The 27,078-nt window shown below is 41.0% G+C and overlaps 4 protein-coding genes across 7 annotated transcripts; 3 read left to right on the forward strand and 1 right to left on the reverse strand.

Moving 5' to 3' along the window:
* On the reverse strand, positions 1–23,412 carry LOC108118724 (uncharacterized). Of its 2 annotated transcripts, none has more exons than XM_070278152.1 (3): positions 22,877–23,412; positions 181–531; positions 1–104 (listed from the first exon to the last, which is right to left on the reverse strand). In XM_070278152.1, exons 2-3 carry the CDS (start codon positions 422–424, stop codon positions 19–21), a joined length of 330 nt encoding a protein of 109 aa, XP_070134253.1. In that variant the 5' UTR covers positions 425–531; positions 22,877–23,412; the 3' UTR covers positions 1–18. The 2 variants fall into 2 exon arrangements, with proteins under 2 accessions (XP_070134253.1, XP_017087004.2); XM_017231515.3 differs by lacking the exon at positions 22,877–23,412 and adding an exon at positions 805–893.
* On the forward strand, positions 9,114–10,746 carry LOC108118763 (dynein regulatory complex protein 10). Its single transcript, XM_017231558.3, has 4 exons — positions 9,114–9,392; positions 9,446–10,040; positions 10,095–10,244; positions 10,309–10,746. The coding sequence occupies exons 1-4, from the start codon at positions 9,389–9,391 to the stop codon at positions 10,640–10,642; spliced, it is 1,083 nt and encodes a 360-aa protein (XP_017087047.1). The 5' UTR covers positions 9,114–9,388; the 3' UTR covers positions 10,643–10,746.
* Vha36-2 (Vacuolar H[+] ATPase 36kD subunit 2) lies at positions 12,139–13,419 on the forward strand. The gene has a single exon (XM_017231567.3). It carries the CDS (start codon positions 12,272–12,274, stop codon positions 13,328–13,330), a length of 1,059 nt encoding a protein of 352 aa, XP_017087056.2. The 5' UTR covers positions 12,139–12,271; the 3' UTR covers positions 13,331–13,419.
* Cam (Calmodulin) lies at positions 14,178–26,982 on the forward strand. Of its 3 annotated transcripts, none has more exons than XM_017231759.3 (5): positions 14,178–14,262; positions 14,906–15,033; positions 19,018–19,192; positions 22,451–22,693; positions 26,631–26,982. In XM_017231759.3, the coding sequence occupies exons 2-5, from the start codon at positions 15,031–15,033 to the stop codon at positions 26,657–26,659; spliced, it is 450 nt and encodes a 149-aa protein (XP_017087248.1). In that variant the 5' UTR covers positions 14,178–14,262; positions 14,906–15,030; the 3' UTR covers positions 26,660–26,982. The 3 variants fall into 3 exon arrangements, with proteins under 3 accessions (XP_017087248.1, XP_070134252.1, XP_017087249.1); XM_070278151.1 differs by lacking the exon at positions 14,178–14,262 and adding an exon at positions 14,279–14,302; XM_017231760.3 differs by lacking the exons at positions 14,178–14,262; positions 14,906–15,033 and adding an exon at positions 18,812–18,948.
* The last annotated feature ends 96 nt before the right edge of the window (positions 26,983–27,078 follow it).

A 27,078-nucleotide genomic window follows, 5' to 3' on the forward strand; every position in this document is an offset into this window, starting at 1 on the left:
TGTTTTAAAAAAAATGTTTTAGGTGCAGACTCCAGTGCTTCCAATAGTTATACTTTTTCCTGTACAATACGTTTGAGCATCAACTGAGTCGCCAAAGCCATAAACTGAAATATAACATAAGAAATTATTAATTAAAACTACCTTTGATGAAAATTGCATTTCCAAATTATTAAAACTCACTTGAGGTGCCTTTGCAAGTGTCCAGCAGAAACTGACACTGACTCTTGTAATATTTACACGAGAATGTTGTGGCAGCTGCGTCCGTTGCGATTCGAACGCAAGCCGGAGTGGTTTTGGAGCATGTCCTTTTTGTGGTCCAGAGACAATAGAAGCCATTGCCGTTGGTCAGGAGCAGTCTGGCCTCCAGCTGGGAGCCCAGATTAAGGATCAGTAGGCAGGACACAATCAGAGCCAGGACTTTCATAATGACACTTGGTTCGCTGGAAGCGTTCAATGGTAACTGCCTTGGGTCAAATGAATCGCTCCGATTTTATAATTGAGCAGTTTTGGTATTGCAAATATTTAATTAAACTGAAAGTGAAATAGCTGAGAACATTAACTGGGCCAAAAACGAGTTTCACTCTGGCTTTCGGGCCTTGTTTGCCAAAATCTTTGGTTGGAAAAAGCCAAAGCAAATGTTTGCTCGCCCAAACAGACAGGTGACAGACCTCAACTAATCAACTAATGCATAAATACCACTAAATACCAAAAATTAATTGTTTAACCATGAACTTGATGATATCATACAGCTGACAAGCCCCTGCCCCACTACATTGATATTATTTGACGAAAATTTTTAATTACCTTGTCCTTGGTATACAAATTTCATGAACTTGCCGAAAAAAAACACGTTATATAATTACCCCAACCCCAGGAACATATGAGAAGTACAATTACAAAAGTGCCGAGTGCGAGGAGGTGTAAGAAAAATTGTTAGTATTTGTAAGTAGAAAAGTTATCGCACTGCCTGCCACTTTCTCTGACTTTATTTTTGTTTTTGTATTTCCAACCGACCCTCCCCACTTTCTTTCCCTCTCTCCAGTGCGTCAGAGCCATCAGTCTCCTGTCTATTCGTTCATCATGCAAGGCTCTAGTCCCCCAGGTTTCTAGATCACTGAAAGAAAAAAATGTAAATATGAAAAACTTACACTTTTTATATAATAATTTTTTTTTTTTATTTATTTAGCTTTAAGAGTAATCTAAAAATTTCCAGCATTGAAAGTACTAGCCTTACATTTACTTGAACTTTAGCTTGTCTAAAAATCTCCCTATTTTCTATCAGTGTCTGTTCCTTACCACCCCACCTCCCCCTTATCCACTTAAGCTCCTCGCATTACCATGTCAGCGTTGCGTCGGCATGTCATGTCATGGGCTCATTTCGCTGCATTTCCACATAAAACTGTAAAGGTTCCGCCTCCAAATGTATGTGTGAGTTACGCCCCAATAAAAAAACACAACACTGCAAAAAAATAAGGTACGCCACCTTATTAATACCATTTGTTGGCTCTGCAATAAAAAGGCATGCAAATAATTCTGAAAAGTGTATTTCAAAGTCGTGACTGACAAGGAGCTTTTGGTTTTTTTTATTTGTTGTTTAGTTGCATGTGTTTGTTTTTTGCCGTTTTTATCGCACCTTTGCAACCCTAGGTCGAGCCCGCCCTTTGACCTCACTCTGCCCCTTTCTTTTCCATTTTTCTTGCGATAAATTGGAGCTTAAGCTCCGGTTACGTTCTAAAGGATTTAGTCGGCGTTTTTTTCAAGGACCTGTTCTTGGTTATGTTTTCTTTTAAACTGAAACTCTACAAAAGTAGAACTTGTAGGGCCTAGCTTACCCATTTAATGGAAAAATGTACCGAAAATCCTTTGAAAGGAAAACTCCGAACACAATCTTATAAATTGCATATTGCATGTCCGTAAGCCCTACCATAAATCCTGTCCGCCCAAAACTATGCATGGCTGAATAATGTTTGAGCCAAGTCAAATAAAAAATACAAAAATAAAAAATAATGTTAGGACGAAACTGCCCCGCACTTTCATTAGTTTGGACATTTTAAATGGATTGCATGCCATACGAATGGATTGCATGGCATGCTTATCGGTATTTGTTGCTGCTACTGATGCATTTCTCTTTTTTTTTGTCGACCCAAGGTCAGCATTCAGTGGCTGCCCCATAACAATAAAAATAAATGAAATATAAAAAGTTTATTTTTAATATAATTATAGCCAGCCGAGCAAAGACCTTCGCTCTGCACTCTCCTCCTCTCAGCCGCCACTGCCACTGCAGTTGTTGGCTAATTATTTTCCATTTTCATTTAACTTTTTCCCTGCTTTGTTTTCCAAGCAGATCCCAAGCCCGTTTAATGCGCTTTCTGATGACACAGCGCTGACATTTTCCGCTGTTTCTCCCGACGTTGCTCCCCACAGTTTTCCCTTCTTGGCCATTCTCTTTATTTGCCATTAATAAGCTTAAGACCGTTTCTTGGTTGCATGTCTTGGGGCCTGCACTTCTTGGCCAACACTTTTGCTGCATTATGTATGCGACTTGTTTGTCACGCTAATTGAATAATAATTTGGTAACTTATGGCAGAACTCAACCTCAGAAGCAAAGAATTTTAATTAATTAACATTTCATTGCATACTTTTGAGGACAATTCACAGGTTCCTTTTTGCTTTTTTTTGTCCATGAGTCAGCCTTTGAGTTAATAGCCCACTTAATGCCAATCAATCGATTGTTTGAATCCCTTCTTCGATAAACAAATAAATCACGTTCATAGACACAGGCCGTATGTAAATTTAGTTTTGTCATTTACAGCAATAAATTTCATATTATTTTTAGCTTTATGGGACGATTATGGGGCACATGTCCCTCTGGCGCGCAATATACATGCGACACGAACATGACACCCGTCTCCCAAATCATCAAAGCTATGGGAATAGTATGGGGAGCACCGGTTCCAATTTCCTGTCAATACCTTCCCAAAAAAGAATCCCATCTAGAGGTCTATATGTATGTGTTCTCTTCTGAAGTTTCGTGTCAGTAGCGCGTCCGCAAAAACCGATTTTAGGATAACAAAAAAAAAACAATAGAAAATAATAATAATAAAAAGGGAAAAAAAGGAAAATAAGGGAAACCGGCGCCTGACACATACAAAACATTTGTTTGTTATACCAACCGAAGGGATAGGTTGAAGAAGTTGCCGAGTGGGGAGGATGGGGAGGTCCTTTCTGCGTCGCACTCACGAATTATCGATAAAACATGCTCCATGGCGGCTTGAGGTGGCCTTTGTCTCATTACGCCCACAACAAGCACGACAAGGTGGAGGAACAAAAACAGGTCCTCATTTTGTTACTCTCCTCTGTGTTTCTCCGGAAAAGTTGAAAATTGAAAATGAAAACGAAAGCAGGCCCCAAACAAACTTATTTTCAGCTGTTTGCACTTGGTCGATTCTGTTCGCTCTTTACGATTTATTTGCGAGCAAAATCAAATTATTGCATGTGTCACAACTTTCATTTTGCTTTTACGTAGGGGAGTGACAGAAAAACAGGAAAAAAACACCCAAAAACAACCAAAAATACACATACTTATGGATATTCGCTTGCATATACTAACTAAATGTATTACAAGACCATTTGTGCCTTTCGGGCTTCGCCCGATCCACGTTCTGGCCATAAATAAAACTTTGTCTTGTCATACTTTCAGTTTCGGGTTAAATGGTTTGTCGAAAGTTACCAATTTCATTTTATTTTCTTGGCGCTCCTCTGCATGATTTGCATGCACGAGAAAAGGCAACAAAGCATCGGAAGGATGACAAAAAAAAAGGATGAAAATGAAACTTTGATGAGCTATTACTCATATTGACAAGGACCCTCATTTGTCTAGGATGATTGGGGGCAGGGATTGCCGGACTGATGGCGGTCCTTTTGGCCCGCACATCGCGTATACGCACTGTGTGACCGCTGTCAGACGGCGGGAGTTGAGTGGAAAAGTTAGTGGTCATTTGATTAGCTGGCCTTTGAAAAGTTTATTGTACCCACTGATGGTAAATTTTCAGAAAATTCCCTAAAAACCTTGTATATTAATCTTAGTCGCATTAAATGCCATAAATTAATCCAAAATTTATGGTATGATGTGCGGAAAAAGCGTAGAACGGGAAACAGGAAGTGTGGCACATGCGACACGTCAACATTCAATTTTCTAATGAAATTTTTATTATAATAAAGCACATGTCCTGGCCATGCCACGCCCACTTCCAGCCCCATGCTAAAGAATTCATGGGGAAACAGTGTTGCTTTCCCCTCTCTCTTTCTCTGCATCTATCTCTCTCTGTCCCCACAACTCCTTTGGCTTTCTGTGTATATATAATGAATTTTGGCAGTGTGTGAGTATGACTCTCCTAGTCTTACTCTCTCTCTCTCTCTTTCTCACTTTATCCGCTGCTGCGCTCCCGCCTACATGACCTACATTTTGGATCCGGGGCCGAAGTAGCTAAGCAACTCCAGGGTCTCTTGCCCTCAGAACCACTTCCCCAAAAAATATGAAAAAAGAATGGAAAGAAAAGGAAGTTGGAGGAGAAGGAGTCGAAAAAGCAGGCCAGAAGCGCACGCAGCACGCACAGGAAAAAGGACATCCCCTATGGCAATCCAGTCATCTTCCCAGCCAAGTCTTATAAAAATTGTTTTCGCCTGCTTATTGGCAACAAATTTGCGTGCCTTGCATGCAGAACCAAAATGAAATTGAGAGAAAGCAGAGAAAGCCTGATGAAGAACTCAGCCTGTAAGACACAGTATAACTTTAAAAAAAAAACATCAAAGAAATGTTTTAGGGTCTTTAACTAAGAATTGAATAATAAATATTTAAATTTGAGCCAAAATGTAAGGGATTGTTTTTATGTTATACTAAATAAAATATTAAATTAATAATATCTTAAATCATATATTGGTAAAAAGAGTTTTTTCTGTTGCAATTGTAAAAAATTTATCGACTTATCAATATTTATACGATCTTAAAACTCAAAAATATTAACATTAGCATCACTGTACTTAAGCCAGTAGAGGAAACCTGATAAAGGTTTCTCCCACGGCGACTTCATTAGAAAGTTTGGAAAAGCGAATATTGTGTAGGCGCTAAATGCAACAAATACAGCAAACAATTTATTAACTTGCTCCTCAGAGATTTTCACAGACTTGGGCAGACTTTCCCCAAGAATCCGCGGCAAATGGAAAGTAAACGTTTTTGGGTTTACCGCTAACAAGTGAATTTTTGTTTATCGTTACATTTTTGTTTGTTTTTGTATTTTCTGCGGGTACGCAGTCTCATCAATCACCCGGCCAGGACATTTGCTGTTCTGGCCTAAATTAAACACGAAACCGGGAAACAGGGAAAGATGATGACAGAGAGTACATAGAGAATAAAAGCGTGGCAACTCTGCACGTGCGGCCATTTTGTCATTTATTGTTGACTTTGGTCAAACAGAAAATACATAAGATGTATAATATTTGGAGATGATCCTAGCCGACTGATAGTCAGCACGTGCTCCTATACAGATGAAATAAAATATTCCGACTGTGTTACAATTAAGTAGCCAACAACCTGAAATTGAACCGAAGCTCTAGCCAGCAAAACTCGTGACGAAAATGTACAACCTAGACGGAAAATTTACGACAATGGAATAAATATTTTCTCGAAACCATTAAAGCTTTATCCGAACTGCATTTAATTGTATTATAGGGAAACCCAGAATGGAAATCCTAAAAATATGTAGGATTGCTGAGAGAATTTCAATTTCGTTTGTTGCCAAGCGTAACAAAAGTTAAATCTTGTAACTTTTGCTAGTTTATTAAATTAACCCAAAAACAAAAAGAATAAAGGATAAAAAGTAGGATGAAAAAATGTGCACCCAGAGGAACTAAAACTTTTCTAATAGCATAAAATTTGAAGAGGAGAAGTTGTGCAGGAACCTGGATGGCTTCACTTTATTAGCCAAGTTAACTCTTTCCACTGCCTTCACGACATTTTGTTCTGTCACTCGCTTCACAGTCCAAAAAATTCAAATTACAGAGAAGGTTGGCAAGTCAAACCAAACGGAAGCCAAAGCCAAAAGTTCTCGGGGCAACTTGAGTGCAAGTTGGTCTAAAAAAACCTCCCAACATTACCAACTCAGAATACATGCCAGACTGCCTCCGAACAAGCCAAAAACTAAAGTCCAAAGTGTAACTGCCAAACGGAAACGAGGCAAGAAACAAAACCTTCTCCACTAAGGACAAAAAAAATATTGTCCAAAAAAACAGAAAAAAAATGAGAAAAGGCCATGAAAAATTCAGTAGAAGCTTGTCCAGGTGGGCGGTAGATTCAATGGGCAAGGAATCAAGCTGGGCACCACTTCATTTCCAAATGTGAGCGCTTCCTCTCGTCCTTGCTCAGGTGACAAAGGCAGGTGCCTGGCGAAATGGATCCTGGCCGGCAATGCTGAATGCTTTCCGAGAACAAGTGAATCGTGGAAAAGGAAACTATAACTGTTCTCCGGAGAGGAATTTTCCGGCTATCGCCTATTTTTCTATCGAGGAAAGCACTCTCATAAGGATACTTACATGAAAGTTAGGATTTTTAGCTACCTAATTTATACAAATAACCGTACAATTTATACAAATAAAAGGTATCCTTTTTTTCTTTAATATGTATGTACTTTAACCTGGATATACAATTTTAAAGGATATTTAGAGCAGTATAAATACAATATAACTATAAAATCAAGTAATATAACTCATACGACCCGTTTCCCATTTTGAGATAACACGGTTTCCTAGGAATTGCATAATTTAGACTAACCAGAAATCCTTTATTATCAAAAAAATCCTCCTGGTTCTTAAATTAAAGAAAAGAAACGCCTGTTTTTCCCTCCAAGGCTCTTGCTTTGCGTCTTAATCTGTATTTTATCGTGAAAAACCCTTGCCATTTCAAAAGGAAAACCCATGAGCATTCATATCTTTAGTTTCCGCTGGCGAGACCCAATAGCCTGACCTTCCCGTTGGCAGACCGAGCATTATAATAACACTTTCTCAGAAAGGTTCTTTATGGGGTTTCCGCCCCATTCCATCCACCATACACCATGTACCATCCACCCACCCATTAAAACAGTTAGTTTGTCGTTGTTTCTTGTTTCTCGTTTCCCTTTCCTTGAGTCCATTGTTCCGTGGTATTCTCTTGTTCATCTGCTCCCCTCCTCCTTTCCACATTGCTTTCCTTTCCCTTCTCCTTTTAGAGCTGCGACTATGCCCAAAAGTAATCTTCCAAGGCAAATGTGAACCACAAACAAATTTATAGCTGCAATGCGGCCAAGCCAAGCATAACGGGCCGACATTTTTCTGTTAAATGTAGATAGAAGGCTAGAACCCAAGAGGTATGTACAAGGAGAAGGTAAACGAGAAGTAGCAGCAGCAGTAGTAGAAGCAAAAAAAAAAAACAAAGTCAAGTGAGGACTATAAAAATATACAACCAAGGCAACGGAACATAATGAGCCAGGGCCAGACGGCCCGAACCGGTAAATGGCGAGCACCAAGCGGTTAACGGTAAAAGCATGCAGCTCGGCTTAGCTCGGGCTCAGCTGAGCGAATATGGGCCACCAGAGAGCAACAACGAAGTGAGCTAAATGAGAGAGCTACGTTAGGGCTTTGGCTTTTGGCCTGCTCCTTCTTTGCAGTACCATTAGCGTGGTTCTGCGGTGGCGCTTTACATGGCCATCTGTTACGTATGTGAGGGAGCAGTGGCCTTAGCTCATAATGCTGCATACTCTCAGGCGCACTCTCTCTTTAGCTTGGCCTCTCGCCTTGCAGAAGCCATTTTGCTGCATACAGTCCTTTGAGACGCTCTCCTATTTACTCTCCCAGCCACGCTTATGCGTCATTTCTTTTGACTTTTCATTCTGGCCTCCTGCTCTCTCTATCTCTCATTTTGGCTAGTTGGCTCATCTATCGTTCATCGTTTTTCTTACCAGCCATCAGCAACAACAAATATTATTTCTTTCTCAATTTTATTTTCCTTTCTGGTTCTTGGTTTCTTTTTTTTTTTGTTCCCACTGGTTCGCATTGCAGCATTTTACGCAGACAAGTGAGCATATTTTTTTTCACGAGTATGTATGAGCAAGATGGCCAAGAGAGAGTGAGGGAGAGTCGAGGCAGAAGGGGGTTGCGACGTTTTCAGCAAATGTTCGCCATTCATTTTTGTCATCGCTACCTTCGTTGGTGTTGTTGTTGTTTTTGTTATCCTTGTTGCCCTGCTGGTCTGGAAACTGTTGGCCTCGCTGCTTTGGCAGATGCTTCTTCTTACTTGTTGCGTTTTCACCCGGGAAAATTGAAAGGAAAGGTGGAAAGAGAGGAAACGTCATGGAAATGGAGTGTGAATGGGAATGGAATCTGTAAAGAAATAAAATTTAAATTAAAAATGGGATTTTTAATTAAATTAAATAATAATTGTTACCATATGAGATTTTTAAAATAAAACCAAATATCACTACTTATTCACAGTACAACATTGCGTATATGTGATATTCGCAAGTATTTGGTACACGGGCTATTGCCTACTTTTTTGGTTATTTGTTTCAAGCTATTTTCATTAGTTAGATTTTCCGCCTGAACGAGGAGCTTCTACCACCACCCTCACAGCCTCAGGATTATTGTTCTGCATTCATAAGTTCGTTTCATGCTCTCATGGTTTTCTTTTTTCAAGTAGTTGCTGCTCTTCCAGCCTTCTACCTCCACCTGCAGGACTGTTTCTACGTTTGTATTGCTGCTGCAGATTTCATTCATGCCACACCAGTTGACATAATGCGACATGGCCACTCAACCGCCACCCAACCACCCAACCTCCCACCGCCCACCACTATTGTCGACGGCTGCACTTGGCGAAAGTTTTTAGCAGGCAATGCCATGAAAGTACCATTCAAAACTTGGGCGGGCCCTTCCCAAAAAAAGGAAAATATACCTCTTTGTTTATGACTGGGAAAACTTGGTCCTTGATCGGGATGTGTTCAATTCCACACGTTCCATCGTGTTACCAGGCAACTTTTGTAAACAAAGTAACCAATTTTGTTGCGGTATTAAAAACACAAACAAAATAGGCTCAGAACACAGTAGCACTTTGACACAAAGATACTGAAAAACATATAAAAAGAAAACCATTTCAAAAACACTCCAAGTGAATACTACAAGACTTTGATTTTGAGCGTTTATTTAGGGCAATTCCAAACCTCTTTACACAAACATCTTCAAAACAAGAAAAAACCTTTACGATTAAATAAAATTCTAAACTAACTAATGGAAATACATAATATTTAGATCCTTTAAGGGGAAAAAAAATCGAATCTTTCAAGATCTGTGAAAACTGCAATACAAAATGGGTAAGTCCAGCTCAGATTCGAAGATAATAATAGAGAGTAATAGATCCCTTCAGATAAAACTGCCGAACGTCTGGTGAGATTGGAGGGGGTGGAGCGAATGCTCCAGATGTCCATGGAGCGCATAAAGATTGCAATGATCATTCCGAAACTCTTGGAGAATCCCGAGGAGCTCAAGCGTGTGCTGAAGGGCACTCGGTATGAGGAAGTCCTCGAACCCATCGACAACATGATCCAATACCTCGGCAAGCAGACAGGACGCTCTAAGCTGCCACACGATCACACCACCATGCGGATCGTGGACTTCTTTCTGGTGAATCACCGCATCCATCGGTTCTTTCCGCATCTGATGCGCTCGCTGGAGGATCGCGATCGCCAGCTGCTAGCTGCCTTCCACTTTCTCCTGGAAAGCGCCCACATGCACCTCCATCGATCCTCCCGAAGCGAGATTACCAAGGAAAGAAAGCTGCATGCCATCTACCATCAAAACGTCGATATTCAGAAGAAAATCAAGGAGCTTAAGGCCAGTCTGGCCTTTCAGAAGGTTATTGGAAAGTGGAAGACGGCCGCCAAAGGCATCTACTTGATGAAGGTAGAAGAGGACTTGGCCAACAAGAAGTGGCAAAATAATGTGGCTATTCAGAACGAAATGTAAGTTATAAAAAACTTTATTTAAAAAAGAATTTCAGTATTTTATTCCTCCAGTGAAAAGTGCAACAGGACCATGAGAATCTACCACAAGGGAAGCCTGGACCGACAAAAGGAGCTGGAGGAAGAGCTGAACGCCGCCCGGGAGGCCTACGAAAAGATGACCCACAAGCATCTGCGTGAAGAGATGGAATTGAGAAGTGAAAAGTATAAAAAAATCTTATATTTTATACAATTTTTATTTTTTTTGTTAATTTTTAAAACACCACAGAAACAAGCTTCTTTTGCAACTTCAAAGTATACTTAAGAAGTATGATGTGAGCCTGGGCGAGAAGATGCGTGAGAACATAGAGCAGGAGGACCAGTACTTGGAAGCCAAGAAGGCCCTCGACGAATTCATGGTCCTATACCGCCAGGAGGAGCGCGTCTACAAGGCCGTGGTGGTGAAGCGAGAGGAAGAGGAGCGTCGTGTCCAGCAGCAGAAACTGGTGATTTTCATGATGAACCGGGCGGCGGCCAAGATCCAGAAATATTGGCGCAAATGGAAGAAGGAGCAGCGGAAGAAGAACAAGCGAATGGCCAAGAAGGGCAAGAAGGGGAAATAGTGAATCTTCTCTAGTTTACACACACCTCTACATTTGTATTTTTAGTTTGTACTTAACTGTACATTTGTAGAGTTACCAACAATAATAAAGAGTTTCAACAAAAAGACTGACTTGTTAGTTTTTGTAGCACATTTTGTTGGGCTTTAGACTCATTCATTCCTATATGCAAATGAATACTCCCGTTGGAGCAAATGTAAATGTTTACTTGCAATTATGTGTTATTTACTTAGCATTTATCCGGAATACACATTTGTTTTTACTGCCAAAACGAGGACAAACAGATTGTCCTGCAGAAGAGAAAGCCAACGGTTTAACTAGCCTTAAAAGGATAAACCAATTAAAAATACAAAGGAGACACATTTAACAAAAATAAAGCTTATCAGATACAGCTAATCAACTACAAAGTCATTTCCAAAAGTTGGAATCTAACGAAATGTCATTTGATTTCTTATCGAATTGCGATAAATTTTGAACAAACGCATGGAAGTGGTGCAAGGGGTGGGCCGGTGGCGAGGGCGGCTTGGTAGGGCTTCCTCTGCGATTGCGAAAATCCAAGAGAGAAAATGTTTACCCAACACACACACACACATACACTCACTGGCATAAAAAGAGGAAGAATGAGGGGAGAAAAGACAGAGGACGAGCCGAATTTTCATGTCTTGCGGGGAGAACGAAAAATGGCGCATTGCTGTCGTCGCCAGCGACAACGACAACGACAACTACAACGCCCTTTTGGCCTGGCCCGATGTTTGCTGCATTGTTACTTCATTTTCGTTTTCGTTACCTAGACCCCTCCCCTCCCCACACCCGCACCAATTCCCGCTCCCCCTCCTCCTCCCCCGGGGCCATCACTTTTGGCATGTCTAATTTTCCAGAGGTTAACATACTTAACTTGTTGGCATGCGTTGCAAATGTGAAATGCGCCAAGGCTGCGTTGCACCAAGCGGCGCCACATTGCGACAATTCGCTGCGGCAAAGGAAAGCGCACAGTGAACATCGCACAGCAGCTGGAAAATGCGCAAAACCGCCGTCCAATGGCCAATGTCCAATGTGGCCATCCCCAGTGGAATGGCCGCCAGCGCACCAAGTTCGTATATTCGGCATTGTAATGGCCGCACGCATCCCCAAAGGGGCCGGAAGTAAGGTCCAGTGCTGTCCAACGATAAAAGTTTCCCATCTACAAATGAAGCACAAAACACTAAACAGTCTATATATTTCTTTTATTATGCAACTAAGCTTAGGACATTTAACTTTTCTATTTTGTTTATTTAATATTATATTAAAATATTTGACTAGTTAACTGGCCATAAAACGAAAGACTGTATAGATCCAGTGTTGCCTAATGAATTAATTTCCCAAGCCACATGGCCGGTGATAAACATGGTCGTCCATGTATGTATGTAGTTGACGAAGGAAATAAATTCATGTTAAGCAGAAGCCTTTCTATTTAATAATTAATTAATTTATTAAAATATCTAAATTTAACTTAAAACTACTGAAATGAACTGTCAACAAACTCTGAAAGTTCAGAACAAATTGTTCAACACAATACAAAATTCTCAAAATTGTAGTTACGTCAGTTTTTCCTGACTTTTGGCCTAATCCCGAAATTCTAAAACCGCCTTTGCCATGGCCAAACGTGATATCCTGCCAATCTTTCCCTCGCGCGCCAACTCGGTGCTCATGAAGCATCGCGTGGCAGCCGGAAAGCGAGGAGTGAACCTTTTGAAGCGAAAACGCGACGCCATCGACATGAAGCTCCGGGATCTGAAAAAGAACTTTGGTGACATGGATGAGCTGGCGGACGACAGCATTCGGGAGGCGATATTCTCAATGGCGAAGGCCAATCTCCTGGGCACCGACTTCAAGCCACAAATGGTGGGCTCAAGCAGGGTGGCAACCACATATCTTCGTCGCACTCAACAGAAAATCGTGGGCGTGACCATAAACGTTCTCGAACTGGAGTCCAAGGGCGGAGGTGCCTTTCCCCTGGCAGGACTCAGCTGCGGAGGAATACAGGTTAACCGGATTCGTGAAGCCTATTTGGAAGCTCTGAAAAGCTTGACCCAAGTGGCCTCCTTAGAATACCAGATTCGCATGCTGGAGGCTGCCTCGCGTCAGACCAACATGAGAGTTAATGCCCTAGAGCACGTGGTGATACCCATTCTGCAAAACACCTACAACTACATCCAGGGCGAGTTGGAGGAGTTTGAGCGCGAGGACTTTTACCGACTGAAACGATCGCAGGCCAAGCAGTTGGAAGCCAAGATGGCCTTCACCGAGCTAATCAAGACCAAAAACATGACCGACGAGGAACTGGAAAACTACATGAGAAAGGGCATGGCCCAGCATCCGGTGGCGGACACCGCCTTTGACGACAGCGATTTCCAGGAAGAAGAGGTGAAGAGGAGGATGCGCACAGCTCGTCTATCCCTGGCCGAGAGACGCGACATTGAGCGCGAGGAAGCGCAGGCCCGTGGAGAGAAACGGAGGCCGTCATCCTATATTACCACCCGCAGTCTCATTGACGCTGCGGGACGGAAGCGGGATCCGAGGGCCAGCAGTGGTGATCTTTATAGCACCAAGCGATTGCTCCACGCCAGCTTATCCAGCTTTTCGAACGAAAAGCAGCCTAGTAAGAAAGGTCAAGAAAAAAAGAGTCAACAAGAAGAAGAGGAAGAGGAATAACATATTGACGAAAAATTTAGCGCATAAATCAAAGTAATATTTGTTTTATTTTTTTGATTTTTAATATTAAAGGGACAATTTATCAAAAATTTGGTTTATTATGATGCACCTAAGCTCTGACGGTCTTTCAACGTTTTATAACACTGCGCCTGCGCAACCCAACGATCGTAGGTTTTTAAATATGTATGTAAATAGTTTCTAAGCGACTCCAAGAACCATTTAAAGGCACATTTTTTTTCTACATATATACATATATAATACCAAAAACCACTGAATTTATTATATTTTTAACCTTTAAAATTCGTAAGATAATATTTTATTAATAACATCACTTTAACATAGGAGCCTCCAGTTAACATAGCCGAAACAGAGAGAGACGTTCCCGTTTCGCCCGGTTGGCTCTCTTGCCATATAAAACGAAGCAGAATGTTAACCCACAGAAATGTTCTAATACCAAGTGACGAATTAATACTCTTTATGGATTCCTAGGATTGTTAATGATAAGCTTAAAAATAAAATAAAAATAAATATAAATAGCGATTAGACATATATATTTTTTTTAAAACTATGCATGTAATACAGCTGAAAACATCACATTTTGTCATTCTTTGTACATTTCATTGGCTGTCTAAAAATGTCATTGCAAAATAGTCCCATTTTGAAATTTATCAACACTTATCATAATCATCTTTTAACCGGGAATACCAAATTCGGGCTTATATGATAAGACTGTTATATAGGGTACAATCAGTACTCGGAGTGATAAAAACGAACGAACGCAGAGAGAGCGAAAAGAGGGCAAAGACCATGACAATCTCTCTGCTTTCTCTCGCTGTGAGCGCTGCTTCGCGAACAGCAAAAGAGAGCCACGGTATAAAAGCAAAATCACACTCGGAAAATTTAAAATTTTTCTCGACCGTTACGGAATAAAGGTGCCAGCGCATAGCTTTTAGTTTTTAAATCTTACATATGGTAGGAATACAACAAGAACACCCAGGAGCAGGAGCTGCCTCGCCGAATTCCGCGAAAAAGCCATATATTGCAGTACCGAAAAAAATAAGAAAGAAAAAAAATCCACAACGCTAAAATATATTAAAACGAGCAAAAAGAAAAAAAAAGAAATGAAACAAAAATCTGTATAAAATCCGAATCCGAGCGACTCATATATATTAGCTCTCCTCGCCACATATCTACTATATAAACGAGAATTCTGCCGTGTGCGCGCGTGTGTTTGGCATATTTCGCACAATAGATGAAAAAAAATACAAAAAAAAAAAACCAAATGAAAGCCACAAAAAAGAAAGAAACGCAAGGCGAAAATTTGTTTTAAATTCGGCCAGCAACAAAAACACAGAATTCAAGAAACTGCCACGGCGAGGAAAAAAAGCGTCTGCCGCTATGTCCGGCGACCCTGCTGTTGCTTTGTCATATTTTTTGTACCGATTCGCCAAGAGACGCTCTTTTTCCGAGCTGGCAGTTTTGTCTTTTTCCTTAGTACAACACCCCAAGAAAAAATTAAAAAATAAAGAAATCCCAGTTCACCCAATACCCCAATCTTCTTCTTCATCTTTGCAGTGTGTTAATTAGTAAAATATTAAGTTTAACGCGCGTTCCGTAATTCCACTCACACATACCAGCAGCAGTAGCAGCGGATTAAACTTCGTCACCTAGCTAAAACAACAGAAAAAACACCTACAAAAATGGTAAGTTTATGGAGATATTCTTCTTCTGGCTGCTGAAAAACATGTGCATCTTTATTTCTGTTTATACAACGTGTGGCCGGGCCGATTTCCATTGAAATTTCCACACAGTTTTTGCGAAAAATCAAAGTCAGCCAGCGACCCCCAGGGTAATTACCATTAGAGCGAGCGAGAGCATTTGGTGGGCATTTGGGGCGGCTTCCCAATTAGATGTTGTTTATATGGTTTTAACGGCTTTCCACACATACACACACACACTTAGGCATATAACACCCCGTCGAAAAGCAGCTGTCCCCGAAAATTTTTCGTTTACATTTTGCACCCCAAAAATATACTCCTGGGGCGAGAATTAAAAAAAAAAAACAGGTTTATATGATTTTAAAAAATACATACACGTATAATAAGAAACAAGAACACAACTCACACCCTTATCGATGTGTTTGAACTTTAACCGAGAGGTTGGGTTGAAAAAAAAGTAAGCAGTACAATTAAATGGCCAATGTCAATAGCAAGAATTTACACACATGTCACGTCACTCGTCAAAATAATTTTTCCAAGGCTGGCGCACACGCGAAATATTAACTCTCGATCAGGTCGACGCCATATATGTATTATTAATTTGATGACGCTCGTGGAATCATCCAACCCAACCCTCTACGAAATCCAATCAGGCGTGAAAATGTGGAAATTCTTATCAGCATCTCAAGCGGACACCTTTCAAACCATTCCCCTTTCACCTCGGTTGGTCTCACCTCATCACTGGCTCCCAAGGGAATTTTTCGGTGTGCAGTCATAAATCAAATGTGTTTTCGCCAAATTTGTTGAGCATTATGTGTGGCACACGCGTTGCCATCGCCACTTTTATCAGCCATTTTTCAAGATCCCTGAAAATTATAGAAAATGCTCTTAGGGACCCTAAGCGGTCCCCCGGCACAAGCCCCAACACCCCTCCTCTCTCTGACAGTTCACCTCTCCGGTCTTCATTTTGTGGCTTATCAGTGGAAAATGTGTGAATATTGATGAACAACAGAATCGCCGGGTCTTCGCCTTCTCCCTTTTGGCTAGCTGTTCGTCTATTTACGCTTTCTGATTGTATTTTTTATTTACCGCATATTTGGCCGCAAAAAGTGAGGTTAGAGTCGCCCTGAAAAAATTCTTTTCGCGGAATGTCTCTCTCTTGCTCTCTCTTTTTTATAGGCTCTCTGCGTTTGGTTGCGCAGCGCTCAGTTAAACCGTTTCGCTCTGAACCGTTTCACACAGTTTCGCCTTCTCTCACTCTCTTACCGTTTCTTTTCGAATGTGTGTTTCGCGTTTGGCACTTTTATCGGCGACTGCCTTTTGTTGTTTTCTTCCATAACCGTTTCATTTGCCGCATTGCGGTTATTTTGCTGTTTCGCCTTCGTCTTCGTTCGGCTCCCCATGTTCGTGCGTTTCGGCGAGAGTGTGTGCGTGCGTGTGTGTGTGTGTGTTGGCGGCTGCCTGTTCCACTTTGCCTTTTCGCACAAGAATTTTATTGTAACGGAACAGGCGAACGGTTGGGGGCCCAAATGGGGGCCGGGGGGACGAGGAGATGGGGAAATGCCCGAAAGAGGGGCGGCTGCAAATGAAGAAAAATTCCTGCTAGACGCCGCTTAACCACATAATCCAATTTTCTTGTCGCCTTCTTCGGCGTCCGCTTTATGCCGTTTCTTCTATTTGGCTTTCTGCCTTTGTGCTTTTTGATAAGAAGCCTCGACTCTTCTGCCTCCTGCCACCACCCATAAGCCCCATCTTCTTCATCATCTACTTGACATTCCTTGCCCGCCCCCTTTCTCGGGTCTCATCTGGCGTCGCTTAATTTAATTAGCGATTTTTACAGCTCACGCAGAATGCAAACAGCTTTTAATTAAAATAAATCGTTCTACGTGCCCAATTTGTTTCTCTGATTCAGCTTTTGTTGCTAACTTGGCCCAAACAAGCAAACAATTTGAATCGGTAACTGATCTTCCGACTTTTGTGTACTTCCGGAGTGAATCTTTTTATCGAAATATCAAATAGAAATCAAATGTGAGTCATTCTTAGTCTGACTTCATCGACCATACATCAAACATGTGGTGTATGATGAATAGCTTTGATGATCTGAGCTTATTGCTCATTTAGCACAGCGGTTTGGATCTACAGTTCCTTTCGCGCTGAAGTTGTAGCCAAAAGCCATTCATAAAACCAACCTTAACCCAACCAAACCGGTTGCCACCGGCGAAATGTTGTGTAGACATATCAACGGTAAGCCGGCAAACCTGGCCATAACACAAACTTTACAATTCCGACCAGTTTGGAATTTCAAATAACAGTCGAATAGATCATATTATACCCAGTTTCGAGAAGAAACTCCCTTTATAGAGTTTTTATTGCAGTACTTCTTTTGTTATCTTTTTCAAGAGTTGTGTGTTTGTGGAAAGTTTGCTGTTTTGTCAGAAATGGTGAGGTCATAAGATACCATACATGACTCACATATAAAAAATAAAATAAATATATCAGAAAGAGTCTCTGTAGGAGTCCTGAGGTCTGATACGAATATTCTTAAAGCCTGCCTGAAGTATTACCCCTGACACCACCCCGTGATGTCTGTAGGGTGGCTGATTGCGCATACTAATGGCTTACCAATTAGGCATTAACCACCACCCACCCACCTACCCACTCCCCTCGATTAGCCATTAATGGATCTGTTGTTGTTATTGCTGTTTGCATTTGTCGCCATTTAAAGAGAGAGCACTTCCAATCAGCCTTTTTGGATCGACTCGCGGGATCTGTGGGGGCTTTTTCGGTGGGTGTTGCTAGTAGCTTAGTCACGGTCGCCAATGACATAACCCCACCCGCTTTATCTGCAGCGATAAGCTGAGCAAATTCAATTGAACCAACGCCAACGCGACAAATTGTGGCCCAAACAGTACTACCAACCCGTCCTACTCGTATTTGCTGTTTAAATTTACCAAAATTATGCGATTAGATAAGGGTTAGGCGGTTCGGCGGTGGGGCGCTATAATTCCAATGCCAATTGCTGATTTGCTTCCAACCTACTTGCTTTGGCCGGCTTACCTCTGCCAACGGAAGTTGTCTATAAAGGTTGACCAACATGTCGCAGCCCCGATTAGGGCTTCCATAAATGATTAGATATCTGCATTGGGAAAGTATGCTTTATGTAGTTGGCAACCTTTAAGTTTCAATTGCCCTGCCCTGAGGTATTTATAAACTAAAGCCAATGATTTAATGCCCGGGGATCATGAAATGACTTTAATAGTTTGTACTTATACACCAAGCCATTATCAGGCAGTTTTGCTCGTGATTAATAATAATTACTGCCCCGATATGCAGTCGAAACAGGCCTTGTGTAGTATCGCTGGAAAGCCAGGTTATACACCTGTTTTTTTCATAGAGTTTTTCCTTTTTTCGGCTAGGTTTTGCGGCTCCCAAGACTGACGACTCGCACGTCGCCTGTCAAACCATAAAAAACAGCAAAAAAAAATCGAAATGGTGTTGGGTATCGTCTTCGTCTCCCTGGACGGGCTTCTTGTGTTTATTTAGTCGCTGACGTCAAGTTTCTGTTGGTTCAGCGGAAACTTAACACCTCTTCCGAAAGATACCGGTGCATAGATACAGATACAATTGTATCTGAACGTGCTCTGGCACTCTGGCGTACAAACAATACGCAAAATTATTCAAATTAAACACAATTGTTCTCCTTTTTCCAGTCTTTTGTTATTCCCAATTGTATTCTTGGGTAGTTTTCCATGTTGACATTGAAATGGCATCGAGTTCGGGATCGAGATCGAGACGTCGTTGAAAAGTATTTCACAAACCCGGTTTCGACATTGAACGTTAGGTAGTAGGTGTATTATATTTATTTTGTATACCGTTGGACAGTATACTGAATTTAAAATGGTACTGACTTTTTTAAAAATATTCTTAAAATTTTGAATAGCTGATCTAAAATGTGTTTTCCGTTTGCAGGCCGATCAGCTGACAGAGGAACAGATCGCCGAGTTCAAAGAGGCATTCTCGCTATTCGACAAAGACGGCGATGGCACCATCACAACAAAGGAGTTGGGAACGGTCATGCGCTCCCTGGGCCAGAATCCCACAGAGGCAGAGCTGCAGGACATGATAAACGAGGTCGATGCCGACGGTAAGTAACAAAGTGGCATTGCAGGGCCTCCCTCCGAAGACTCCTGGGCAGTGCATTGCTAGAACTGGTTATAACCCCTTTAGACCCCAATCTTATTGCTATTCTGAGCCTAATCCCTCTCATTCGTGTGGACGTTCTCTCACCGCTAGACAGACATAGATCAGACCAATGTTCTCGGCGACAAACAACAATGGGCTCGAAACACATTCGGAAACAAGAAACAAAAAATGAAAATCATTTCTTGGCTAAAAATATGAAACAAAAACACGTCATAGGCATTAAAAATAGACGTCTCAAATATTTTGGCTCTTTTTCGTGTCGTGTCTTTGGCAGCCGTTGCTGTCAGAATTTTTTTCATTCTCTAATGTGTTTAATATTTATTTTTCGGACAAAAGGTGGTTGTTCGGTCAGCCCAGAGTCCGGGACAAGTTCTAAGTGTAACATCAGACGAAAACAAATTTTTCGGTCGGGAATAAAAATCAATTTTATTTCTGAATTGAGGGGAAATCGGGCGACAGGCGCCGCGCGCCACAAATTGTTTTAGAAATGCCTCGTTCTATATATTTTCTCAAAAGCTATATAGCGAGATTGTGTGGGAATAGACCTCTATACAAATTGAATAGGAAACTCCCTTTGGTATCCTTGGAAAAGCGTAACAAGTCCCCAGTAGCTGTAGGAAAGTTTATTCTTTCATAACTTTTGTAGGCAGCGTCCCCGCCCTATATCCTTTTCTGGCTGGGCCTTCTGAATCCCTTCCCTCCGCAGCACATAGTTACTGCTGCTGTTGCGCTTGCACGTGGATTTTAAGTGCGCAAGTGTTGTCGAAAATATCCAGGACGAAATCTGCAAAATCCTGCACACTCAGTCAGGCGCAGGCGCCTTTAAAAGTGGGGAGGAGGCTGGGCGGGAGGGTGGTCCAAAGGACCCTCGACTAACTGCTTATCAGAGCTAAAAATAGTTTTGCAAATGGTGGTGGGGGGCGAACTAGGAATACGAGGTCGCCACTTGGGAGTCTCCAGCAGTTTGCAACTTTATTCGCCTGGCATTTGGATGCATATGTGTGTCGAAAAGTTTCCAGTTTGTTTCAAATAGCTCCTCTTTGTTGGCTTTAATTTATGATGGCCAGAATGCACTGACTGCAGGCTGTCACCCACTCACATGTCCCACTCACGTTGCTGCCGCGGCGGGCGGAATAAAAATCTGACGGAAACATTAAACATTCATTACTTAACATTTTGCTGGCGACGGCGATGGCCCGGCCCGAACTGAATGCAAATGACCGCAATTATTCGGTTGGGAATACCAGCATTACAATTGCAACTTGATAAAATGAAAATCAATAATAATTAAGGTCTAAGAGGACTCTTAAGACTATCCACCCACCTCTCTAGACTCTTCCAAACCCGAAAACCCCCAAGAAACTTCATCTTCAAGGTTCTACTGTATTTATAAGAAGACATGGAAGATGCTCCTCACACTAAATTTAGCATTCAGAGGCAGCAAAGCAAAAAAACAAAAAAAAAATTAGAATTCTTATTAAAATTTTAAATTGTCTGCAAAATTTTGAACGAAACGTTGCGAATCGCTGAACATCGAGGGGGGACATGGGCCGAATGGTGGCGGGAGCCGTAATGGAAACCAAGAACCCCGCCAGACACGGGGCCATCTTCATGATTACCAACGATCCTACGAACATGATTATGAAGCTTCACGGACGGGTTCGTCAAAGTAGTTGTTCGGGACCAGTCTAAGAAGCGTCTAACAAAAATGGCAACAAATTTTCTGAATGATTCGTGAGGCGGCGGTGGCGGTATTTTGGTATTCAGATCTATTTTGTTTTTTTTTCTCGGTTTTTGGGGGAAATCCTATCGACAAAGCCAAAAGCAACAGAAAATCGCGTCAAATGTTTTAAATAGAATCATAAACAGAAACGGAGGCAAGACAACAAGCAACCAAACCAAAAATCGAAATAAACTACAGCCACCCGTCGATATTTATTTGAAAATAAAAATATTCTTGGCCCTCGATGGCCAAATGGCCAGCATATTGAATAATAACCATTATATTAGCCAAAAAGTACAATTAGGTTTTTGTTTTCTGGAATCGAATCGAGATCTATTGAGTGTTGAGTTTTTAAATTATTTATTTGTTTTTGAAAAATCTTTGAGACTATTAGCTCAACTTTTCGGTATCTTGGGACCGAGGGCCTACAATAGTAACCCATCTTGGCCATTAAATCTAAATGGCTGTTGGGAAAACATTTGAAACTAGAGTTCATACGAGCATGAACTGCTCCTGTCTGTCTGTGTGTTTATTTTTGAAGCAATCATATATGGAAAGTTTTCTCTTTTGAGGGGCGGGTGGGGGAGAGGGAAAACCCATTTCAAGCAAAGTAATAAAAAGCACATTCAATTCACAAGAAACAAAATGATGGCCAGAATGAAGCACGCTCCATTTGGTTTTGAGGGTAGGACCATGAGCCGGCAAACTGCAAAAAAAAACACTTTTATGGACAAAAGGATCTGTGTTTCCTTGCTCGCTGCGATGCCTGGCCGAGATGGTGGCTCGAAAAAGTCAGTCAATAACAATTAAGGCCAAAAGTTCTTACTGCTTTTTACGTAAGCCGTAAGCACCCCCAATAAGAGGAATAGTTCTCAACTTTAAACTCGAAACTTTTTCAATTAGTATAACAAGAATTTCGTTTAAACCAACCACTTCTTTTCGAGAAAGTATTTGTATAAATTCTTTAACAAATTTTCATTCCACTTGGCCGAGATCTGAGATCTGAGATGGAGAATGATTTAACAGAAAACGGGATTAGGCGGACTTATCTCCCACAGTATATAGGAAAAGGTGCTGCCACCCAGCATACACGTGAGGAGGATGGCGAAAAAGTTTGTTTGGGGCTTAGGCAAATATAAAAATATGCTCGACTATATAGCTGGCAGGGATTTGTCGGGAAAACCTAGAGGTCGGAGGTTGGAGGTGGCGAACAGCCAAAAAGGCAGGCAGGCTCTAAGTAGTGTACACAGCCCCGGGGCCAACCCCGCGCCATGATGAGCAAACTTTGCCATAATGAAGAGAAATGCTTTGGTGGCCTTATCCCTGACTTGAATTTATTATAACGCCCGGGGAGCAATTTAAATTGATGATGAGTCCGGGAGTCTGGGAGTCTGGGAGTCTTGGGCCCGTAATCCTAACCCAAAAAAGTATGCAACGAAATTAATTGTTATTCTTTTTCCGCCCCTCCCACCAAAGGCAATGGTACAATTGACTTCCCAGAATTCCTTACAATGATGGCACGCAAAATGAAGGACACCGACAGCGAAGAGGAGATCCGAGAAGCCTTCAGAGTGTTCGACAAGGACGGCAACGGCTTCATCTCCGCGGCCGAGTTGCGCCACGTGATGACAAATCTGGGCGAGAAACTCACAGACGAGGAGGTCGATGAGATGATCCGTGAGGCTGATATCGATGGTGATGGTCAGGTCAATTACGAAGGTGAGTTGAAACATGCAGTACGGGTCGTAAAAAGCTCTCTTTTTATTTCCAATACTTTATTCAAAAAAATGAGAAAACTTCAGGCACTTCTTCAGGGTATTTTATTTGCCATTTTATTTCGGTGACAACTAATTTGCATGCCGAACACCTTGGATTTTGTAAGGTGTCTAGGGTGTCGCTTACGTTATTTTCACATTTATTGCCGAGCATTAGGGTCGCGTGTTTGGCCACTAATTGGATCTGTCTGTTGTTGCACCACCTGGCCTGGCAAGAAACTAAAACAAAACAACACAGGTTGTGCTTGGCCTGGCCCCTCTGATTGAATCACCGGCATTACATTTGAGTCACAATTGGCACTTGGCCGTGTTGTGTCATATGGCCAATTCACATGATCTCTCGTCTGAGCACATCTCTCGCTCTCACTGACTCATTAAAGTAATACCTATTTTCACTTGCTGCCAATAAATATCTCTGTGCCATGTGCCATGTGCTTTGAGTTTTTATTTGAAAAATGTTCATGTTTTTGTGTTCCTTGTGAGTTTTTTAATTGCTCGAAAATTGATTTTTCAATTGAGGAGCAAAAGCACACTGATCTCAGAGGAAGAGAAACCAAAACATGATCATCAAAAAAGGAAAGCTAACTTGGGGCATAGCCAAAGCTGTATACCCTTGGTGCAGCTAAATGGTGGTGCAAATAACACTTTGTAGAGTCGGATCAGTTAACCAGATAAGGTATTCATAGAAAGTCCCAACCTTTTAACCTTTAAAACTTTAAATTATAATCTTGATTATTCCGACACTTAATAAAAGGTGGAAAGAAAAGTCTATAGCTTTTAAAATGAGAGACCTTAAAAAAGATTGGCAGATTGTAGGTAGGTGATCCTTTTGATCCAAAACTATAACACTCTCTTCAAGGGTATAAGAGTTTTCCAAAAATAAAAATGTAAAGCAAAACACAATTGGAACAAATTTGAGAACACACACAAAACCCAGAAAAATCCTCATGGTTTTCAACACATCTTCCAAGGCATATCCTCCTCCCACTACCTTCAGAAAATTCCTTTTGTTGTGCCATTGGGGGGAAAAAACCGGGAAAAAGTAGCAATTAAAATCGAATAGTATTTTCCACTACATATACCACATATACATAGGGGTCTACCGTATAGTACACCATACATATAGTCTTCAAGTTCAAATAGAAATCGTTTTTGGCTAACGCTGCAAACATTTCTCGGATCAAATAGATTAATCACAAGTAATTTATGAACAAAATACATAAAAATAGCGAAAAGGTTTCCAAACAATCTAGCAAATGATCATTTGGCAGATTTTAGAATCTAGATGATGTTCTAGTGAATTTTCTGTCAAAAAAAATGTATACTTTGCGAATAAAAATTGATAAAATAGAGGGGATTAGTTGAATAGGAATGCCACTTGAACACACTGTTGCCACTTAGAACTGTCAGATATTGTAGTTCTGGGGAAAGGTGGGTTCTTTGGTAAGAACTACTTGGAAAGCAGGTGATAACAAGCCTGCTACTCGCCACTCGGCACGATATATTCAAAAAAAAAGAATATACGGCCTGCGATACATCACTTGGCATTCATTTTACTTTTTTTCTTCTGCTCCCAATCAGCAGTATTTTTTATGCCTTTCGCCACTTTCCTTACGCCGAAATTGAAATGTTTTTAAAAGCCAAAATAAATGTCGCGCGTAAATTCCGCTCTTAAATGATTAACCGGCCGGGGCACAAGGCAGCAGTGGGAAACAACAATTAAAATAAAATATATAAATATTGTGCAATATTCTTTAATTTCCCTAGCACAGCAGAAAGAGGGAGTGGCGGGGAATATAGAAGCGTGAATCTCCCTGGCCTGGCCTGGCCTGGCATGGCCTGGCCGGTTGTTCAGTCAGCAGAATCAGCATTAACGTAAATATAAAATGCGCATTGTTGCCATTTTGCTTATTGCCAATTAACCAAAGTCTTTATTGTTGTCTTGCCGGCCCGGCCCGGCACGGCCCACTCTCTCTGGTAATTTTGCAAGTGAAAATTATATGGCGCAAACAATGAATACTGCAGAGAAAGATATTGGGAATGAGATGAGGCTTACTTTGGCCTCTTGCCAGATAAAAAATTGGGGATTCTACATGTACTCTTGAACAAGAACAAGTCCAAAATCAAATAAAATGTTTAACAAAATATAAAGAATAACAAATTAAATGAACAAATTCCAAAACTGCCAGAGTGGGCCTCAGGGAAGGGCATAGATGAGGAATTGTGAGGAAGGTGAGAGCCAACAAAAAGAAAAATTATAAAAATAAAACAACCTCAGAGATACAAAAAGATCGCTACAAGTTAGTTTCGCGAATGTAAACAAAATGACGAAAGATAAACAGCAGAACCACAAAAACGCCAAACGACGTAATGAGAGGGGCCAGTGGGGGCTTGAAAATTGGCTGAAAATATATATTTATTACTGGCCAAGGCAGCAGGAATAGTTGCAAGTCAATAAGGCTAAATAATAGTTTAATTTTCTTAAATCTAAAAAGAACCCTCGAAGAAAGCTGCTACAATCCTGCTCACGCTCCATAATTCTCGATTGGTTCCAAAAGCGTATGTTTCTAGGAGGTGTTTCCTAGTGGTCAGCTGAGAGGCGTGGCTGGCATAAGCGACTGCTGTTAGAGGACCTAGATTTAATCAAAACTGCTGCATTTACATTTGGTCAAATGTCAAGGCTCCCCTGTGGGGGTCATTTTCTTTTCTAGAGCTTAGCCCATTTCCGGGCGTTGCCCCAACTTTGCCAATAACGTTTTATTCTGAAGGCATTTACTGCGGGCCACGAAAAGGTTTTCGTTTTATTAGAAAAGGTGTGTTTTCGGCCAATTCGAGTGGCAGCTTGGCATAACCGTCTTATAAATGTGGAAAATTTCCCAAAAAGTTTGATAGCAATTGCCAGAGGAGCTTGATAAGCGGGTTTCCAAAGCCCCCAGACAGGTTTCCTGATTAGATTATATTGGATTGTAAAAGGAGGAAAAAAAAGCAAACGGGGGTAGTCGACTCTTCATTCCATTGAACTTATTTTATTAATTTTTGGGGGGAAAATCCAAACAAATAAACACCCACTCGAGTGCAGTGCTGTCTCTGTTAGTCATTCCTTGTCGCTTGTTCAAATATTCAAAAAATGCAGTCACCCAACACGCCCAAGAAGAAGTGCAATCAACGAGAACAGATGCAGAAGAGGCGGCAGCAGCATTACCATCACAGAATTTTCATCCTCTTAAAAATAGATACAGGCAAACACCTGATAAATTGGGGACACCAAGACATGCACCGACAAGCACTCGCTGCACGGGAGGGCTTTATCTTCTGGCTTCTCCCCTCTGTATTGTCACCTATTGATTGACTCGATGATGCAGCATCCTTGCCTTGCCCCTTTTTTTTGTTTTTGTTGCAAAAAAATGCGGCAAAGGCAATGTCTTTATTGCATTCTGCTTCCGTTGCCGCCGGCTGCCGCAGCATCCTCTGCTTTCTATTTTTGGACGAGGAAAGCAAGAGAGGAACATAATCTCTGGCGATTGACTGTCTGAGTCTTTGCACTCAATAAATTTGTGTTCCTTGGCGTTCGTTCTCTTCAGACATCTCGTGACTTGCTCGTTTGTCTTATTGATTAGCTTTCGGTGTTGTTGGTGTGATTGTTGTTGCGGTGTAATGCTCGTTTGATATTGATTAATTGGCGTCTTAAATTAGTAGAAGGTTAATGACAGCACAGCACTCGGCTATTTTCGCCACTTGATTTGTGATGTGTAAATTCTTTAGATAATTACATATGTTAATGGAATATTGGATATAAAAAAGAGCTTTTTATTCACCAATTTGATTGATTCTTTTATGGATTATGTTTTTACTAATTCATATTTTTTTCCTTTTTATTGCAGAATTCGTGACTATGATGACATCGAAGTGAAGCGTTAAATTATTTCTTTTTAAGCCTTTCTATTTTTTTAAGATGTTGACGAAGACTGTAGCTGAGCGCAATAACATCGCGCCACGCTGTTGCTATGGACCCCAGTAAAAGATCTTAAAAAAAAAAAAAACAAAAACAACAAAAAAACAACAACAAAGAGTTAAGCAAAAAACAACCAACATAAAGAAGGATAAGATGAAAAAAAGAAAAAACATTAAGAAAATTAAAAACAAATGAAACTTACACTTAAAAAACGCAAAAGCAAGAAAATTTAAACAAGCAAGAAATGAAAAAGAAACAGATTCAGAGAAAAAGAAAATTAATTACATTATAAACTGAAAAAAAGGTTAAACAAACGAAACAACATAATTTTAATGCAACAAAACAACAAGCAGCATACTTAATGAAGTCACCGTTTA

The sequence above is a fragment of the Drosophila bipectinata genome, chromosome 2R, assembly GCF_030179905.1.
Source record: "Drosophila bipectinata strain 14024-0381.07 chromosome 2R, DbipHiC1v2, whole genome shotgun sequence".
In the NCBI taxonomy this organism is placed as follows: Eukaryota; Metazoa; Arthropoda; class Insecta; order Diptera; family Drosophilidae; genus Drosophila; species Drosophila bipectinata.

Excerpts from the sequence above, each read along its gene's own strand:
- Cam (XM_017231759.3), top strand. Across the intron at positions 19,193-22,450 it reads AAACGAGGTCGATGCCGACG|GCAATGGTACAATTGACTTC; the intron begins GTAAGTAACAAA and ends CTCCCACCAAAG. Across the intron at positions 22,694-26,630 it reads TGGTCAGGTCAATTACGAAG|AATTCGTGACTATGATGACA; the intron begins GTGAGTTGAAAC and ends TTTTTATTGCAG.
- Vha36-2 (XM_017231567.3), top strand. The coding sequence starts at position 12,272 with ATGGCCAAACGTGATATCCTGCCAATCTTTCCCTCGCGCGCCAACTCG.
- LOC108118763 (XM_017231558.3), top strand. Across the intron at positions 10,041-10,094 it reads GTGGCTATTCAGAACGAAAT|TGAAAAGTGCAACAGGACCA; the intron begins GTAAGTTATAAA and ends TTATTCCTCCAG. Across the intron at positions 10,245-10,308 it reads ATGGAATTGAGAAGTGAAAA|AAACAAGCTTCTTTTGCAAC; the intron begins GTATAAAAAAAT and ends AAAACACCACAG.
- LOC108118724 (XM_070278152.1), bottom strand. The coding sequence starts at position 424 with ATGAAAGTCCTGGCTCTGATTGTGTCCTGCCTACTGATCCTTAATCTG. Across the intron at positions 105-180 it reads CACTTGCAAAGGCACCTCAA|TTTATGGCTTTGGCGACTCA; the intron begins GTGAGTTTTAAT and ends GTTATATTTCAG.